The sequence below is a fragment of the Vicugna pacos genome, chromosome 11, assembly GCF_048564905.1.
Source record: "Vicugna pacos chromosome 11, VicPac4, whole genome shotgun sequence".
NCBI lineage: Eukaryota > Metazoa > Chordata > Mammalia > Artiodactyla > Camelidae > Vicugna > Vicugna pacos.
This window is the reverse complement of record NC_132997.1, coordinates 76,632,976-76,651,507: the sequence shown is the minus strand read 5'-3', so window position 1 is coordinate 76,651,507 and position 18,532 is coordinate 76,632,976. Positions and strand designations below refer to the sequence as shown.

The 18,532-nt window shown below is 47.4% G+C and overlaps 1 protein-coding gene across 1 annotated transcript; it reads right to left on the bottom strand.

Annotated features, from left to right (window-relative positions):
- Nucleotides 1-6,834: 6,834 nt before the first annotated feature.
- On the bottom strand, nt 6,835-18,318 carry SCD (stearoyl-CoA desaturase). The gene is made up of 6 exons (XM_006210520.4): nt 18,096-18,318; nt 17,289-17,571; nt 13,275-13,405; nt 11,620-11,825; nt 9,940-10,172; nt 6,835-7,187 (listed from the first exon to the last, which is right to left on the bottom strand). Exons 1-6 carry the CDS (start codon nt 18,120-18,122, stop codon nt 6,988-6,990), a joined length of 1,080 nt encoding a protein of 359 aa, XP_006210582.1. The 5' UTR covers nt 18,123-18,318; the 3' UTR covers nt 6,835-6,987.
- Nucleotides 18,319-18,532: the final 214 nt, after the last annotated feature.

Below are 18,532 nucleotides of genomic sequence, written 5' to 3'. Positions count from 1 at the left end.
GTGGGGTTAGTTTTGTGGGGTGACACAAATGGCTGTGGTGGGTGTGCCGCAGGGAGATGGGAGCCTGTCCTCGCTTGTTCCTGGTCACAGAGTCCTATTTGTGGAAAAGGCAAGAGCAAAAAGGCAGAGCATGACAGAGGGGTTCCCACTGCCCAGCTTTGTGCCATGATCATCTTTCTACTAGAGGTGCAGCTTCTCCCACCCTCCACTCCAGGGTAAAGGGAAGTCTGTGGGGACTGGCTTTCTTGGAAGTAAGAAGGAGGAAAGGAAAAAATGGGCACATATTAAGAATAAAAGGTGACCTCACCCATTGCTGGTGGGAATGTACAGTGCTGCAGCCACTGTGGAAAACAGTTTGGTGTTTTCACAAAGAGTTAAACATAGACTTGCTGCATAACCCAGCAGCTCCACTCCTAGGTAGAAACTCAGATGCACTGAAACAGGTACTCAGTGACTTATACACGAGTGTTCATAGCAAAACTGTTCACAGCTGTCAAAAGGTGGAAACAGCTTAAATAGTCATGAGCAGATGAATACAGAAACCAAGTCTGGTATATTTATACAATGGAATATTATTTGACCATAAAAAGAAAACGAAGTACTGGTACAGGCTACAGTGTGGTAACCCTCGAAAGCATTATGCTAAGAGGAGGAAGCAAGACATAGATGGTCATATATTATAGGATTCCATTTATAGGAAACATCCTGAATAGGTAAAGCCATCGCGACAGAAAGCAGACTCGGGGTTGCCAGGGCCTGGCAGGAGGGGAGGAGATGGAGAGGGGCTGTTGAAGAAGTACAGCCTTCTTTTGATCTGATGAAAAGCTTTTGGAACTGGATAGAGGTGGTGCTTGTACAACATTGTGAATGAATGAAATGCCACCAAACTGTTCACTTTAAAATGGTTACTTTTATGGTATGTGAATTTTACGTAAAACATATATATAGGAAACCAACAAACAAAAAGACCCAAGGGTGAATCCTGACTGCTGTTCAGAATTGTCTAAGGATTCCAACCACCATGTTAAGCAATTCTGTGCCCTTTCAGTTTCACTTTCCTCTCATCGCTCATCCCTCTGGTCTGTCACAAAGTTCTAAAGCCTGGCATGGCCCCAGCTACTCACTGCTCCTATGGGAGCTGGCCCCTGGGCCCCTCTGAGCTGGCCTTAGCCTGGATGCAGAAGTGCCAGGAGTCAGTACAGCAGACACTTGGGCTTTGTGAGCTCTCTGTGGCCTGAGTACAGCAGGCTGGGCTGGCCCGGGTAGGGGAGGGGCAGAACTGGGTCCCCAAAAGGGACTTTCTTTGCCTCCAGCAATCCCAGTATAGAATCTCAACTTCTCAGAACCTACAATTAAGGCCTGTGGCATTTGCTCCAAAGCCTCCAAGAATCAGCGCTTTCCCAGAGGCATTATAAGTTAACTACAGGTCACAGAATACAGCTACCACTCCCTGTGACTTTTCACACAATTTGTTGCAGAGAGAATTTTAAAACAAGACATGAGCTCTTTCAATAATTTTAGCAAGCACTGATTGTTTAGGTGCAGGAGACACTTGTAAAAGAAGAAATGCCCATAAGGATCTCAAAACATGACAGGAGGGTGCAGTATGGTTTGCAGAAGTTTAGAGGAAATGTCAAAGTCAGGTGTGGCTGAATGTTAAAACAGGGCACGGGGTGGAGTGAGTTGGGTTCTTCTGGGACAGAGGACACACCTGCAATTTGACTTTGCAACCAAGCTTTGCCTCTGAGTAGAACTGAAGAGCATGGGACATCTACTTGCATATGTGAGATTTACGGATTCCAGGCTTATCTAGTTTGTCATCTACCTCACACCCACATGGCGAGCAGTTAAAGAGCAAAGTCCTGGAGCTGGATCACAGCAGCATAGCTCACTCTCTCGAAGCATATTTTCTCTCTCAGTGAATTCAGTTACCTTGTCAGTAAAATTGGGGTGAGAATAGCACCTGCTTCTGGTATGATGCGATAATGCACTGTCAAGCCCTCAGTACCATGCCTGGTTATGTCATCATGGCATCTAGGGGTCTGGTGGACTCAGAACTTGGGTTTCCTTCATCAAAAGTTTGCAAGGTTTGTGTTAATGCATGGCCTCAACCCCTTTATCTAATAGAAAAAATGGTGCATATATGGATTTTCCCAAGGCACCTGGTATCACAAAAGTATCATCCTAGACTCGCTAGAGTTTATAGCAGCCGTCCTTTTGTCCTGTGTCTGGTGTCTTTGTCTCCAAAGGCAAAGCAGAGACTTGGAAGGAACAGTACAATTATAGAATAACAGAAAAAATGGTCCAACCTGAACATTTCAAACAAAACAGAGGGAAAGAGGTGGGAAACCAGAGATTAAGGAAGTGTCACTGTCAAGCTAAGTTATTAAGGTCTGGTAAGGCCTCAATTAATATGGACTTGATTTTAGATGCTCAGAATCACTGAGGGAGCCTTGCTTCTTGTCCAAGGTGAGGGCAGCCTTAAATTAGAAAATGAGGGGCGTTGGTTCTGGGGAATGTTTAAAAAGCCTAGTTATTGTCCAGGTGGCTCCTGTTAGAGGATGGTGCTTCTTCAAACTGTAAAAAGTCTTTTTCTTTCCCACGCAAAGTTTCTCAGATAAAGTAGGAAAAGCTAAAGCCTTTCCTACCTAATGATCCTGAAGCCCTCTCTGTTTCAGGAATTTACAAGCCTTCCCTCAGATTGTTTTTCCTTTCTGCCTGCTGTTGTTAATCAGCAGTTTCAGGAAGCTACTCCCCTCCTCACCCCCCACCCGACCCGACCCTCCCAACCACCAGGAGGAAATACATTTTAGAACGACCTGGACGGGCCCAGCCTGGGTTGCAAGGTAAAGCACTGCTCTCCAGAGTGTGGCTCCTGCTGCTCTCTTCCTTGCTCAGTATCTTTATTTTGGGGCCATATGACTATGGGACACACACAGAGACCTGGGGAAACCTAGGTCCAAAGTGCCAGCTGGTGTTAATGTGTTTGCTCTAATGGCAGCAGACTCCTGGTTTCCTGCGCCAAGGCTGAGTTTAACCTAGAGTTACCCCTAGGAAAGGCAGGGAGGGCAGGGCCGGTTACTGGAGCATGAGTCAACCATTGCAGCTTCTGCTTCTTTTTCACTCTTAAAGGTACAGGAGCAGGACATAAATAGGATGGTAGGTAAGTCCCAAGAGACTTTGAATTGCAGCCCAAAAAACTCCCAGACACAGGCAGGGCAATCAAATTCACTTCACTTTTATTATGAACAAACACAACCTCAGATCAGTACTACTAGCTTCAGAGTTGATATTAATAGAAATTATTCCGAAATTATTCCAAAATTATTCTTAGATCACAAATAACTACTATCCCACATAAAAAGGGAAAAATCCCACCCAATCAAGGAAAAGATATCCTTTGTATGTTTCCATGGCAATGAGTTTGCAGTCTCAACTTTTGTCTGGCTAGTTATCCACCACTTATCTAATGGGTTTATATTCCATCACTCAGAGAGAACCATATGGATTGAGGATAGCATCCAGGACACATGGTTCATGGTGGACATGGTTCATGGTGGATACTGCTACTATAAAAATATTCAGGACATAAGAGAATTCCTCTGCTGAAGGATCCCAAAATGCTTTATAAAAAGCATTAGTCACGCCTCAAAACTGCCCTTTGAGGTAGGTCAGTATTATTATCCCATTTTAACAGAAGGAAAACTGAGGCACATTATAGTTAAATGACTTGCCCAGGGTCACACAGCAAGTCAGTGGCACAGTGGTAGGAGAGGCCCTGGCCGTAACCAACTGCATTAACATTGACATGGTGCTTTCTTTAACTTTTCACGCTGACCCATCTGAGCTACACTTACAGAGAATACACTCAGGATACTAGCTAACCAGGAGAAAAAGTTTCCATTTTAAATGCTATAACCATCTTTTAATCTAAAAAAAAGAAATTATAAATCAAATACATTCAGATTCCTTCCACCCTCCATCAAATGTGGGCACTTTTAATAAAAACAGCCCTACAGAAAGTTTCCAGAAGGGAATTCTGCAAATAGCTATACTGATCATTCTCCAGTTAGGCCCCCCTTTCTCCCAGCCACTTCCGCAGGCTCTCAGGTGCAAAGGACCTCCACAGAGGGAGAAAGGAGGGAGCAAGAGCAGGCTCTGATGCAACACTGATTAGAAAAGATGTAAGGCACCCAGATAAGTTGTCAGCACGCCTACAAAGCAAGGACTGTTAGAAATTCACACTCCATCAGATCTGAGTTTCTGGGTCATTTGAATTCAGCTTTAGAATCTTGAAAAAAGGATTCCTTACTCAGCAGACACCCCCTCGCCCCACCTACATGTCCACATACACACTGGGGCCTTCGGCCTGATGAGCCCATCCAGCCTTGCATAAGAGTTGTGGTATGGATCAGATCCATCAACACAATCAGAAGAGAAGGGTAAAGTTGTCTTTGATCATCAATTAGAAATCTATTCAATTGATATAGGAAGAAATGCCCTCCTCCCTTCCATCACTGGGGCTCAACCATGGACAGAATGTTTGGTACTGTACATTTCCAATCTTGAGAGAGTAAAGCCAGGCTGCTGCATTGACAACTAAGGTTACAGGGACAGGAGTGGTCCAAGGTACTCGAAACACTGATCTTGTTTTTCTCAGACCTCTTCTATGCTATTGTCTGCCCTAGGCTATGTTGTGGGGAGGGCTGGTTAGTTTGTTAAACAGAGAGTTCAGTAAAGTTCATGGCCTCTCAGATCTCAATTCTCAGCCAAAGCTTTGCCATATACCCTGGCTCCGGGGCAAGGGGTCTCCTCTGGAGTGAGGCACTTTGGAACTTTGCCTTTGCTTTTTGTGCTTCCCAGTGAAGACTAGGCTCCCTCCTAACTCTGCAAGCATCGCACCCATCAGCTGGGAGCATTGACTCAGGTTGGGCAGGCCTACCGAGTGAGCAGAGGCATCCAGCATGCTCTCTGGTTTGACCCAGGCGGAGGAGACTGAAAACAAACCCTCTTTTGCTCCATGGCTGGCTCACTGATACAACACAAGCATTTGGCTTGGCTGTGCCTCATGAGAGAGAATGCCTGTGCTTGGGATGTTTCTAGCAGGATCTGCCAGCCTTGTCTTGAGTTATTAGTGTGGCTGGGGAGCACAAGGGTGTAGGTGGAGACTCTGGAGGCCAAGTGAAAGTGGCAGCTAGCTCAACTTTATAAAGAGAAACAGTGGTTCAGTGACCCTGAGCATTCTGTCTGTAGGAGAGGGAGCTGCCTCTGAAAACACACAAAGGAGGCGTGCCTGTCCAGAGAAAGAAGAAAACAACAGGGAGGAGATAGAACCGGCAGGAGAAAATGGACAGACAGAGCAGGAATCAATAGTCGGGGTAGTTAAGAGATTCCCACCTCACCCCCCTAGGCAGTCTTATACTTTAGGCTAGGAGTTAACAGAAGGAAAGGGTGAAAGGGTTTGACACCATAGGGAGAAGCCTTCTAGTTTTCACTCATTCCGAGGGAAACTGGAATGAATGAATGGACCCAACATCTAACTTGTTTGTATAACCAGCCAGCTTCCATATTAGGGCACCCAACACCTTACTCAGTAACCTTCTGAATCCCCCAGCAACACGTATTCTCAGAGCCCTTCTCTTGTAATGTTGTCTCTTAGAAACTGCCTACAGACCCTGCCCCTCAACCTCTCCATCTCCTGTCCAGCAGTGAGAGGAAAGCAGACAGATCACCTAATTCTTCTTCATCTTCAAAGCCTCCCTCTCCTTTAGAGGAAAATACTCCAAGTGAATGATTTTAATATTCCAAGCAAAGTACCTGTGTGTGTGTGTGTGTGTGTGTGTGTATCGTTATGTTTGACCCAATTCCACTGCCTAAAATCCTTTCTTTTTTGGAAGGCATATATGTTCACCACTGTCCCACCAAAGCATCCCTTCTTTGGATATCTCAAAACGCTGCAGCCACCTTATTACTATGAGGGGAGTTGACCAACAGCCCCAAGATGGCAAAGCAGAAAGATGAAAGAGTTGTGACGATTCCATAAGCTGCCGCATTCATCAATTCTGGAAACAGCCAAGCTGAAGATTTCTTGTTATATGGAATAAGAAATCTTCCTACCATTTAAGAAGAAGAAGAAAAAAATTCTTCCCCAGCAGAGACCACTTTTACCAAAAACTAAATACTTCTTTATCTGCAGCCTAAAGTATACTGGGACGTAGAGATTTGCTTTTGAGTTTGAGCATTGCTGAGCTCTACGGCCGTTCCCTGGGCAGAGTCAGGGGAGAAAGGCGGCGCGCTGTGTGGTGGGGCTTGAAGCTCTCACTGGGCAGGCAGCTGGGTGTCTGGTCATAACAGGAGCTTCGTGCCTTGTTTCCTACCTCACCTCATCCTCACGTATCCATCATACCATGCATGCTAACTCGCTCCCCTGAAAATTTACCTGCTTTCAAAGCTGTGCCAAAATACAGTTATTTTTCCATTTCATCTAGAAAAAGCCTAGGCTGAAGATAATTAACAGGGGCCTTCCCAGAAGATGTCATATCTCTAGCTTGAGCCACCCACCTTAAAGCTCAGGACAGCTCCAGGAAAGAGTTATCCTTTGGACTCAAGGAAGACTGTCTAGGCTTTGGAAGCTGGAAACTCACCAATGACTGACCAGCTGCTTGCCTGGGAGGCAATGGGGGTTGGGGGGAGAGACAGAAAGAAGGTGATAGGAACAAGGCAAAGAGAAGGACAATAGGACGAGAAGAGAGAGAAGAGAAGAGAAGAGAAGAGAAGAGAAGAGAAGAAATAAGAATATTAGCTTAGCATCATGAAGGCAGACTTGTTGGTTCTCAATTTTAAAAGAAATTTTAAAAGAATACTGTACTGGAATGGGTTAACATCATCATCTTTAGCATCCTGGTAGCATTATTCAGTAGTTAATAAACAGAACATTAAACCTCTGCCCAGCTGGCTTTTGGAAGAGGAGCCCGAGGGACCCCAAACTCAGCCACTCTTGTAGCTTCCGTCTCCAGTTCTTTTAACCCTGGCCAAGATGGCAGCCTTGGATACTTTCTTCCGGTCATAAGCCAGACCAAGGGCAGCCATGCAATCGATGAAGAACGTGGTTGGGTTGATGTGCCAGCGGTACTCACTGGCAGAGTAGTCATAGGGAAAGGAGTGGTGGTAGTTGTGGAAGCCCTCACCTGGAACAAAAGTGGAGATAATTAAGGAGCTACACTGTAGATTGCTGATTTCCTGATCTTGGCAGACCAATTACCTAGCAGAGTACCTCAGACTTAGTAGAAATTGGCTGTTGTGGAATGAATGAATGAATGAACATAGTTTTTCCTAACTTTTTTTTTGGGGGGGGTGGTACCTATATTTATCTATCTTTGGAGGAGGCACTGGGGATTGAACCCAGGACCTCATGCATGCTAAGCATGTGTTCCACCACTTGAGCTATATCCTCCCCCCTAGTCTTTTCAACTCTGAACCAAACAGATCCCCTCAGAAGCATCTTAAGAAATGACAGGGGAGATGCTGGTTGCCATAGCTCTCTGGGAGCCTCTGTGGGAGGAGGACTGGCCATTTCCCTGAGGAGAGATGACTGGAGAGAGGACTAGAAAGAAACTGCTGTTGCTGAGAATGGATTTTAGATGGGACAGTTTCAGAGCTTCACTAAATACCGGTCTGAGACCCTGAAGGCTCTCCATTGTATGTGCAAGTGTTAGGGTGGGGAGAGGAGAGAGCCCAGAATGAAGAACTTCTGCTATGTTTTTTACAAAGGTGAAAAAGGAGTACACCTTTCCCCACTGCACTGGTACTATCTCTAGGCGTGGAAGGTACCAACAGAATTAGGCAGCAACAATCAAAAGTCGGAAGAAAGTAGGCCCAGCCCAGGGGCCTGATTCAGAGTGGGTTGTTCTGGCTTCTAATTCTTTCAACTTTAACCCTGGTGCAGAGGTGATGTCGATAAAACAGAAGCTCTCAGAGGGAACAAGAATCAAAAGGCTTAGGTATTCCCTCCAACCTCGAATAACCTGAAATGAGCAGTTCACTTGGCTGGACAGAGGAAAATCAAAGAAATTCTCGATTCAGGATAATTTTTGTAAAGGGTAGAACCGTGGAAACTCCACAGACAAGAGTTCTCCAACATTTGGCAGGATCTTCTTTCTGAACCCCCTTCAACAATAACAATACCAGCCCTTATAAGGTTGGAGTAAAGTTGGGTGGAGAATAGCTAGTAAAGGAGCAAGTCCAGCCCTTTGAAGATGAAAGGGCCCCAGGAGAGCAGTGAACTCACTAGGAGGGTGAGAGGACCCTAAGGCTAAAGGTACTGAAGGAGGATTGCTCATTTTCATAACTGACTTTGCAGCTAGGTCCTGTTTAGGCACTAGCCAGGCCGATACTCATCAAGCTTAAAACAGAATCAGACACACACTTGTTGCCGAAGGAGAAAAAAAGAGAAGGGAGGTAGAGATAAAAAAGAGAGTGGGTGGAAGGATAAGACTTTGCAACTGGGGCAGTGAGATACAGCCCAAGATAGAATTAAGGGGGGAGGTCAGCTTTGGCAGAGAGAAGATGTGCGTGTGACTTGGGGGAGGTAATTCAAAAAGAAAAAGATTCGAATGGCACAGAAGCCAGCTACCAGAGAACAGAGGGTGAGGCGATAAGAGGGAGAACCACAGGTATGGGGGAACAATTGATAACTGAGACAAAGGAAGATACTGGCAGTCACTTTGAATGGACGGTCATAAAGAGGTCAGAGTTGGGGAAGATCCATTTGCAGTTAAAGACCAATCTCATTCCAGAAACTTCTAGAGTATTTATAAATTTTCTGTGAAAATAGACTCTATGATTGATTTCTAACATGGTTCAGAATAAGAACATGCACATGGTGGAAGGTCCCTGAAAGGAAGGGGAAGATGCATAAAGGTTAAAAGGAGATGGGGGGAAAAATGCCTTTAGTACAGAGAGTAAAAAAAAGATGGTCCGAGTTGAGAATATAAAGGAAGATTTTAGAGAAAAAAGTGGATGCCAGGCCATGGTGCACATAAATGTGTGGTGCGGGGAGGTTGCCTAGATATGCTGGATGACCAACAGCAATGATCACTGGTGTGGAAGAGGCTGTGGGGTTTGCATAAGGAAAACTGACTCCAGGCCTTAGTCAAGATCTATATTTAGTTCAAAAGAGAAGCAGAAAAAAAGTGCAGACAGATGGTAGAACCCTGTTGTCTTCAGCTCTGGCCACTGGAACTGGAATGACAGAAACAAATTCTTGAATAGTCGGCATTAGATCAGTGAACTTGAGTTGTGATCAAATGAATGGCTTTATCAGGAGTTTCCTAAGCCATGCTGAGGGGAAAGAGTTTTCCCAGAACAAAATAGCAGCAGAAGACAGAAAAATAAAGGATAAGAGATGAGAGTGGTAGGTGGTGATAAAGGGCCACAAGCAGTTGCTTTGATGACCCTCAGACTGGCATCACCAAGCAATAAGGCATAAATAGAGCAAGGTGATAAAATAGAAGCTTATTGGATTAAATGACAAGTGTTTGTTCTACATGTTGTCCAGCATGTCGAAATATAAAAACACTAGGCTTACCAGCCACCCAGATGATCCTCCTGGTCTACTTATATGTATTCCCTACCCCAAGCAAGACCACCACCCAGCCCAGAGATGACTGGAAAAAGGACAACTCAAAGGGGCTCATCACACACAACATCTGGGGGTTATTTGGGAACCTGGAATCAAAGGCATTGCTATTTTTTTACCCTCTTCTCTTTACATAGGACTTATCTCACCCTCAAGGATTTTCTAATATGCCCCTTAGTTTTATGGTGGAAAGACAGCTAGAGAGGGGTCATAAAACAGGCTAATTGGTTTTTCTCACTCCTAGCCTAATATCCCAACCAGCAGACCACTTGATGTGTTCTTGCTGTGGACTGCGGACTTACCCACAGCTCCCAGTGAAACCAGGATATTCTCTCGAGGGTTAATAGTCTTGTCGTAAGGGCGATATCCGTACAGGTGAGCAGCACTGTTCACCAGCCAGGTGACATTGAGCACAATGGCGTAACGAAGGAAAGTGGCAACGTACAAGCTGTGTTGAAAAGTTTCACCCCAGAAATACCAGGGCACGAGTGTGGGCATGATGAAGCACATCAGCAGGATGCTGGGTTTGTAGTACCTACATGGAGAGATCACATGCCTGGTCAGCAGAGACAGGACTCTGAAAACCTACCTGATTTTCCACTCTCACAGGGTTGGGCTGTCTCCTTCCTTCTACACTGGTGAGTACAATGTGGCAGGAAACAGAGCAAGAGGGAATGGGGTGGGAAATCTTTTGAGAATTATCATACTTTTCAGATGAGGTCATGAGGGTCAATGACTTTTCTAGGGTCATACCACCAGGAACCGGTGGAGCAAGGATTGGAATGCTTTGTCTCCTGACTCTAAATCTATCGCTCTTTTTTTTTAACTGCAGCATAATACCCTATTGGTTAAAGAGGTGAGGTCCAAATTATAGACTAATGTACTGAGTTCTCCTTCCCAGGTTTTCCCATTCTGCCTTTGGGCTCCTTCCTGTCTGTCAGTGCTCTGTGCAGAATCTATGTGTAGTATCTTGCCTCCATTTCCTGCTAGCCACCCTCTAAGCCGTCCTCTTCTTTTCCCTCAGCAAGGCACACTGAGTGTCCTGGACGTCTGCAGGCCTGTCCCTCTGGAGGCCCTGTCCCATTCCCCCAAATGGAGAGCAGGCCACTGACTCCCAAGGGACTGATTGCCTGCATCTCTTGAGCAGTCAAGTCTGATCCGCTCATATCATTAGCATTCCCTGCCTCCAACTCCTCTCCATTCTTCCTTCCACTTCCCCGGCACCAATCCCCATTTTCCTGACTTGTCACCCTGCTTCTCACCTCAGTGGCTCAATGGCTTCTCTCACCTATTCCGAGAGTCACCTTTCTAAAGCACACCTCTGACCATGCGACATTCTGGCTCAAAAACCTTTCCATGGTTTCCTACTGCCTGGGTTCAGTTAAGCCCTGCCTGCTTTGAAAACTCCGCAAGAATGGTATTGGTCTCTCTAGTCTTATTTCCTACCACACCCTGTACTTCAAGCAAAAGGACTCGGTTGCTGGAACATGCTTCCCACTTCAGCTCATTCTTTGTTTGCTCTGTCCCTCCCCCCCGCCCCCACACACCTGTGAAAATCTCTACCCATCAGTGGATTCCAAAGCTACTTTCTTCACAAACCCTTCCCTGATGTTCCCCACTCCACGATCTCCCTCCCCTTGGTGACTCTCATGGGTATAGAAAATATTTTGCCACCTATCAAAGGTATTTGGACCCTTGGCTTGTCTCTCCTCTCCCCCATGGGCTGCAAACTCCTTAAAGGTAAAGACTATGACAACATTCAGCTTTGTATCCATCATTGTCCTAGGTCAACAAACATTTGTTGAATTTGATTGATTTAATTAAGAAAGCTCAGAGAGAAAGAAACAACAACAGTCTAAGGTTGGGGGCCCTTGGGCTGTTAAAAACTAGGGTTTCAAACTCAGTTTCTCAGCTTATTGTTGTAGGAGTAGAAAGGGGTCCCCCGAATGCCAGGTGCCCATCTTCATCATGGCGCCACTCACCTCCTCTGGAACATCACCAGCTTCTCGGCTTTTAGGTCAGACAAGTCTAGCAAAGCACCTTTCTCTTTGACAGCGGGGTGTTTGCGCACAAGCAGCCAACCCACATGCGAGAAGAAAAAGCCTCGTCGGGAATTGTGGGGATCAGCATCTGTTTCCGAAAACTTGTGGTGGGCACGGTGGTCTCGGGCCCATTCAAAAATGTCATTCTGGAGGGACAGAGAAGAAGAATGAGGCTTGAGGAGAGACACCCTCTCAGGGGATGCCCACGTGAGGTGTCTTCAAGAGCCCAGGGCTCTGCCCAGCCTCACAGAACACCCAGGAATCGGGGCTCCAAAGGAAGAGTTATAGAGTTGCCTCCTCTCTTCCCCCAACTTGCCGCTGAAGCTTAGGTGGAAAAGCAACTTAAAGCCTCAGGAGCATGTGAATAGGGCTGCTGCTTGAGGGTTACATGGTGGGCAGAATGGAGGTAGATAAGACAGAGCTCAGAGAGTTTCATCAGGAGAGAACACTGCAATTCTTCAAGCAAGAAATCGTGGCAGAGGTCTTCGTGGGCTGCCTAATTCCCTGGGCCTGGAGAATAAGAGGCAGGCAGCCTTGTGACCAAGCGTCCCGGTCAGTGGCTGAAGCTATAGGCAGCTCCATTCTGATGCCTTGGCAAGAGACAGCTCATACAACTTAACAAGGCCAGACACATAAATCATGATTTGACATTTCCGAAGGAGCTCTGGGCTCCTCTGGGGCCCTTTGTATCCCTTAGAGAGGGTTCCAGTATCTTCCTCCTTGTTGCCCTACAAGGACAACATCAAAAAGTGTAAAGCACTATGGCTGAGGTGATCATGTGACTGTGGGATATTGCCATGACGAAGGGGACCAATTTCCTTCTTTTTTCCTCTTGCTTCAAGCTAAGCCCCACACTACATGTTATCCTTTGCTCATTGCTGCTGCTGAATAACTGTGAGTTCTCACCCTCCAAATCCCTTCATTCTATCTGTTACAAACTTTCTGCTTCAACAAACCTCAATGCTTGACTTAGGCAGCCTGGCAGCCCAACATAGGACTATAATGTTGGTCTACCTAAATGCTCAGTGACACTATTTCCCCATCTGTGAAATGGGAATAATAATAGTATCTACCTCCTAAGATGGCTGTGAGGATTTAATGGAGTAATCTACGTCAGGGGCTTAGAATAGTGCCAGGCACATACGCGGCACTATGAGTGTATGTTCTTCTTACCTGAAAACAACAGAGTTCATGAATGTGTGAAACATTAACTTCAACCCCACTGTGGTGAAATAAGTCATTCACCTAAAAGAGTGAACTTATTGTCCAATGTATGCCCAGGAAACCAGGGTCAGTCCCTACTCAAGCACTTAAGAAGAGCCACAACAGCCAGACTGCGCGATAACGGGGCATCAAAAACGATCCAATACACTGCGAGTACTTCCTCTTTATCTCCTATTTCCCTTTTCCAGCGACTCAGAAATATGCTCATGTTTTATGGCCGTGAGGACTGAGCCTGGACTTGAGGTGACCGTAAGGAGAGAGGAAAGTGAAGTGGCTCTCCAGGTGCTGCTCCTCTCTAGGCACCGATCGCCACCATTCTGCCCTCGTCGACAGAGTGAGGAAAGAAGAGCTGAGCACAGCTGGCTTCTTACCTGGAATGCCATGGTGTTGGCAATGATCAGGAAGACCCGCAGCGGCAGCCGAGCTTTATAAGATCGGTGACTCCACAGGCGATGAGCTCCTGCTGTTATGCCCAGGGCACTCATCATATAGTAGAAAAGCACTGCCGGGAGAAGACAGAGTGGGAGTCACTAATTTGGGAAAGCATTTTCATGATGTTCTCCCTAGGTCAGAGTGTGTGTGTTCTAATCTCAGGCTTCTGGTAAGACGCTGCTTTACCCTGAACTTGATGGATACCCTGATCTCTTGGGCCTCTTTGATTTTACCACTTGAAAAATACCATCACCTCCCATCCTCCCAACCTAGGAGCTGGAATAAGCTTAGGAGTTCCAGGAACTTCAGAAAGGCAGGACGGAGAAGAGAGCTCTCACCCCTCCCCCCCGCCACCAGCCACTTGTCCTTCTCAGTCATGAGGGATGTTATCCCAGGTCTCATCTCCTCTGACCTTCCGCTCACCTTCTCCAACATTTTTTGGACCACAGACCACTCCTACAGAGCTTAAGACCCATAAGCAAGGGTAGTATTAAAATATTTAGCAGACAGTATGGTTTGGGCACCAACAATTTGGGGGACCCTAGATTCTAGGGGACTTTAAGGGGGCTTAGGACTAGGGCTACTGACCCACTGGTACAAAAGCATTTCAATCTTTTAGCAGGCATAGAAGGGGAAAATTCACCCTGCACTTAAGTCATATCTGCACAGTGTCTTAAGCCTCGCCAAAGATTTTATATTCCCAGATTCACTGGATACCCTGAATGGGGTTTAAGAGCCTTACCTTGCAGTTGAAGAAATAAATGCTCAGAGAGGTTAAGTGTTTATCCATGGTCACACAGCTAGTAAGAATTGGAGCCATGGTGTGAAACAAGGTTTTCTGTTAACAAGCAGTTCGTGTTCCTGAACTCTGGCATGAGTATGTATACCATCCACCTCCCCAAGATATGCACACAGTTCCCGCATCTCTCTTTTGCTAGGTCCTTCCTTCACCCATACACCCTCCGGCAAGGCTAATTCTAGACAATGGGACAGGCTCAAAGCTGTGGGTGGAGCACCCCAAGGCTGTCTTGCCTCACCTTCCCGGAGACCTGCAGCCCCGGGGGGCGCCAGATAGTCTCTAACTGGGAAGTGAGTAGCTGGGTGTACCCACCTTCCCCTGTTCAGTAGCTCTAGCAGGCAGAGGCTGGGGCCTTGGTAGAGCAGTGACTGTTGACAATGTTTCATTCCTAGGGAAGCAGCTAGAAACAATGGATCCTCAGTGGCCACTGAACTTAGTTGCTGTTGGTGACACCACACATTGCAACAAACTGTCCTGTGTTCTTCACCAGCCATAGATACCAGTTTCCTAAACAAGCCCCCATCCTGCCCATCTTCCTGTACCCCATCCTGTTCCCCCTACAGGATCGGGAAGATAGCCATGGAGCCAGAGTCCGTCTCAATGAAAATTCTACCTGTAGCCCCTCTGGACTGGATTAGGGCCCCAGGTGGTTTGCTGGCCTCTGGCCATGTGATAACATCCTCCCAGATGCAGCCTTTGCCTGCATTTGTACCTGGATAAATGACAGCTGAGCCAAAGCCCGCCAATAACCAAGGGTGAAGAAAAATGTCTTTGGCACAAAAGAAGAAGCACTTAGCTCAGAACCAAGGAAGCTACTGGGGTTGTTCCATGCCGCAGAAGACCCTGGCAAGTTGACTCAGAAAGCACAGAAGATCCTAGCATGAACAGAGGAATTGGGAAAAGCACCCAAGACCTCTGGTGCCTTCTATCAGCCCCTCTAAGCCTATCTAATAGAAGGCCTTGTGTCAGTTGGAAATTCATTCTCTATTAAAGTCCAAATTGATAGTTAAGCAAAACCTCATAGCTATAGCCATAAGAGACTGGAGAAGTTTTGCCCCATGGCCCCTCAGGTGGCCAGAGATAACTCTGCTGCTCTTCCCTCAGGGCTCTTCCGAGACACACTCAAAATTGCTCAGTCATGAGAAATACTGGAATCACAACCATTTGCTGATTTAACACTGTCCTTAGGGATAAAACAAGAAAAGGTGAAGTCAAGCTCCTGAACTCTGAAGGTGAGACCTCTGACCCTCCCCCCAACCCCTCTTGTTCCTTAAGGCAGAGAAGTTCTCATATCCCTTACCAAATTTCTCATTCCATCAGCTAAGCCATCCACCGCAGGGCCCAGGGACAGGAGCAAAAAAGTCACCAGTCTCTGCATGACATGTTTCTCTGTCCAAAGGCACAGCATACACCCATGGGCAGGGCCCCGAAAAGGTAGCAGGCACAGCCCTGGTTTGGGGTTCACATTCTGCCTCCTGCACTAGCAGCCGATGGGGAAGAGCGAAGCAGCCAGTCTGGCCAAACTCTGGACTTAAAGAGGCTACTGGGACTCCTGAGACTGGAAAGGGCTTGGAAGTGACTAAACACTTTGTGAACACTCCTCTATTGGGCAGAAGGGATAGAGAGAGGAGTCCACAGTCTCCCTGGGGAATCCTTGCCCCTGCTCTTGATTCCTTATGCTGCAACTGAAGTTCTGCTGGGTTCTCAGAAGGGCTGGAGAACAAATGTCCCCTCCACTCACAAATATAAGAGCCTGTCCTGGTCTATAGATGAACTGATTTCCTGCACCTGGCCGGCCCCACCAAATGATCCATGTGTAACTTAAGGAGCACCCTTTCTAATCTTAAAAAAATAAAAAGTACTGTTGTCCCCAGTTTGTACCTGGAAAAACTGAGAGAACGGATCTACCCAGATGCATTTCTCTGCCTGTGGCATCAAGAGGATTTCCTAAGACAAAGCTCCACAGACCAGATCTACCATCTTTAGACCAAAGAGGTCCTGGAAGACTCAGGTGAAAGTAGGCCTACCAGCTCTTATACTACTAACCACCCTCCAAGAGCACAGCCAATTGCAAGCAGCCCATGCCTGAGACTGCTCTAGAAACCCTCAAGTTGTTTTCTGGAGAGGGAGTTCTGGCCCACCCCGCCTTAAGGAGTGGCAGTATGGGGCCCCTGGGTCTTTAGAGTTCCCTGCTCTCCCTTCCCAAGTCAGACTTATGGTGACACAGGTGGAAATGCCTGCAGAGCACATGTGTGTGTGCAGGGGGCAGGGCCCTGCTGTCAGCCAAAGCCCATGGATTCCTCAAAGAGCTGAGCTAAGGCAGGTCAGGGACACACTGGAGACTGTCTCCCTACTGCAGCAGCCTCAAGGCCAGGGCTGCTCAGGGCTTTCTTTTCTGGTCTGGCCTGGCCTTCCCGGGCAAGGAGGCACTTCATGGCATCAGGAGAGAGGGGCTAATGGGACCCCAAACACTTCTTCAATCTTATTTCATGCCAAGAACATTTTGATGAGTGGCATGTACAGTTCCCTGGAGAGCTACGTGGAGTCCTAGAGCAACCCATCTTGGTAACCTGGGTTATGCAGGAGCCTTCTTCATCTCTCTGGATAACTAAGCAGCCTGATTGGGCCACATATCAGGGCAAAATCATTTCATGAATGACCACCTCTCTCTTTCTCCCTCTTCTACTAACTCTCTTCTTGAGTAGTTTCTCTTGCTATCCCATGACTGTGTTCAGCATATACCCCCTAAAGCCACTGGTCTAGTCCCATGGTCCCATGCCTTCTAGGCAGGGTCCCTGATTCTTTCGTGGCTGGCAGGGCTGGGATAAGCAGTCAAGCAAATGACCTGAAACAGAAAAGTTCTTTCAGGGAAAGCAGACTCTCTGGCACAGGTCTACTCACTTTAAAGCCTGCAGCACATGGTCTCAGCGTTCCCTCCCCAACACCTAAATTAAAGGACCCCCAGAACTGACACTCCTGCATCCGAAACCCCATAGGCTCTGTTCCCAGCCCACCCAGCCTCTCATGACACCAAAGTGAAGTGGCTGGGAAAGTCTGTGCTGGAGGTGCTGGTGTTTTTATGTAAGATCCTACTTTATTAAAAGAGTGGAGAGAACCTGGGGTACTGGGTCAGGAGGACAAGGGAACCTCTTACCCCAGCAGAAGGTGTAGAACTTGCAGGTAGGGATCAATGTGATCCCATACAGGGCTCCCAAATGCAGCAGACCCATGAGGATGATGTTTCTCCAGACATACACAAGCTTGGGCCTTGGGCCCTCCTTATCCTGGTAGCTTGGGTCATATATGTCATCTTTCATTTCAGGGCGGATGTCTTCTTCCAAGTATAAGGGAGTCTTCTCCAACTTGTCCCCTCCATTCTGCAGGACCCTGGAGGGAGGCGCTGTGATGGTGGTGGTGGTTGTGTAGGAGCTAGAGATCTGGAAGGGAGAGGAAGTGGCGAGTCAGGAGAGAGGAGAGGACACGTGGAGATAGTAGGAGCCACTTCACTCCCACAGCAAGCTGAGGAAGGGTGGAGTATAGGCACAGATCTTGCTCCAATACCCAGATTAACAGAGGGCAAGGTCTATGCTAAATGGAAGTGAGGTAAGTCTCCAGGAACTGTGTAGAGAGACTGGGGAGGAGGTTGAAACCTCAAGGTGAAGGGGCAATAGGAAGGAGTAAAACACTCGCATCTCTACGGACGCACAAAGGAAAACCCGCAAGCCTACATCCATAAAGATACCGGCACAACCGGATTTTTCTTTAAAGCTTAAAAGACAGCAGTTGGGGGAACTACGTTCCCAACTTGCAATTCACATTCCCAACAAATTGAAGGTAGAACAACTCGCAAAAGATGGCTATGTCCTCCGCGGGGATCTAAACTCTCTCCTCACCGAGTCACCTAGAAGCCCAACCAGCGCCGGCGAACCCGCGGTCTGGGAGCCATTACTTGGAAGCTCACCTCCTCCTGCAGCAAGTGGGCCGGCATCTGGGCTCTCGGACACCGGGATCACTTTCCCAGGGCTGAGACTGCGGAGCTGAGTTCGGGGCAGCCCGGACTGAGCGTAGACTAGTTCCCGAGCCCTCTTGTGCTCGGCGATCCTCGGCGCCACTCTTGGAACCCTTTGCTGCACCGTGCGCGCTGGATTGGTGTCCGGACTCGACCCGCTGTGCGTGGATCTCCCCAGGTTGGGGATTTAAAGGCTACAGCTGGCAGTGGGTGACCTGTCCCGTATTTCCTCAGACCCCTTTTATTCTCTGCCAACAAGAGGGAAAGTGCGCAGAGTTGGCTCACCGTGGGAGAGCCGCATGGGCGGGAGAGGGGAGGAGACAGAGAGCCGCGGCGTGCTGAGGGCTGGAGGCGCAAAAACTGGATGCTGCAGACACACCGCGTCTCAG

Bases quoted from the DNA above. Each gene is read 5' to 3' on its own strand.
- SCD (XM_006210520.4), bottom strand. From the start codon at position 18,122: ATGCCGGCCCACTTGCTGCAGGAGGAG. The intron at 13,406-17,288 runs GTAAGAGGTTCC...TTCTCCCGGCAG, and splicing joins GTTCTACACCTTCTGCTGGG to TGCTTTTCTACTATATGATG. The intron at 7,188-9,939 runs GTAAGTCCGCAG...CTTTTGTTCCAG, and splicing joins GGTTTCACTGGGAGCTGTGG to GTGAGGGCTTCCACAACTAC.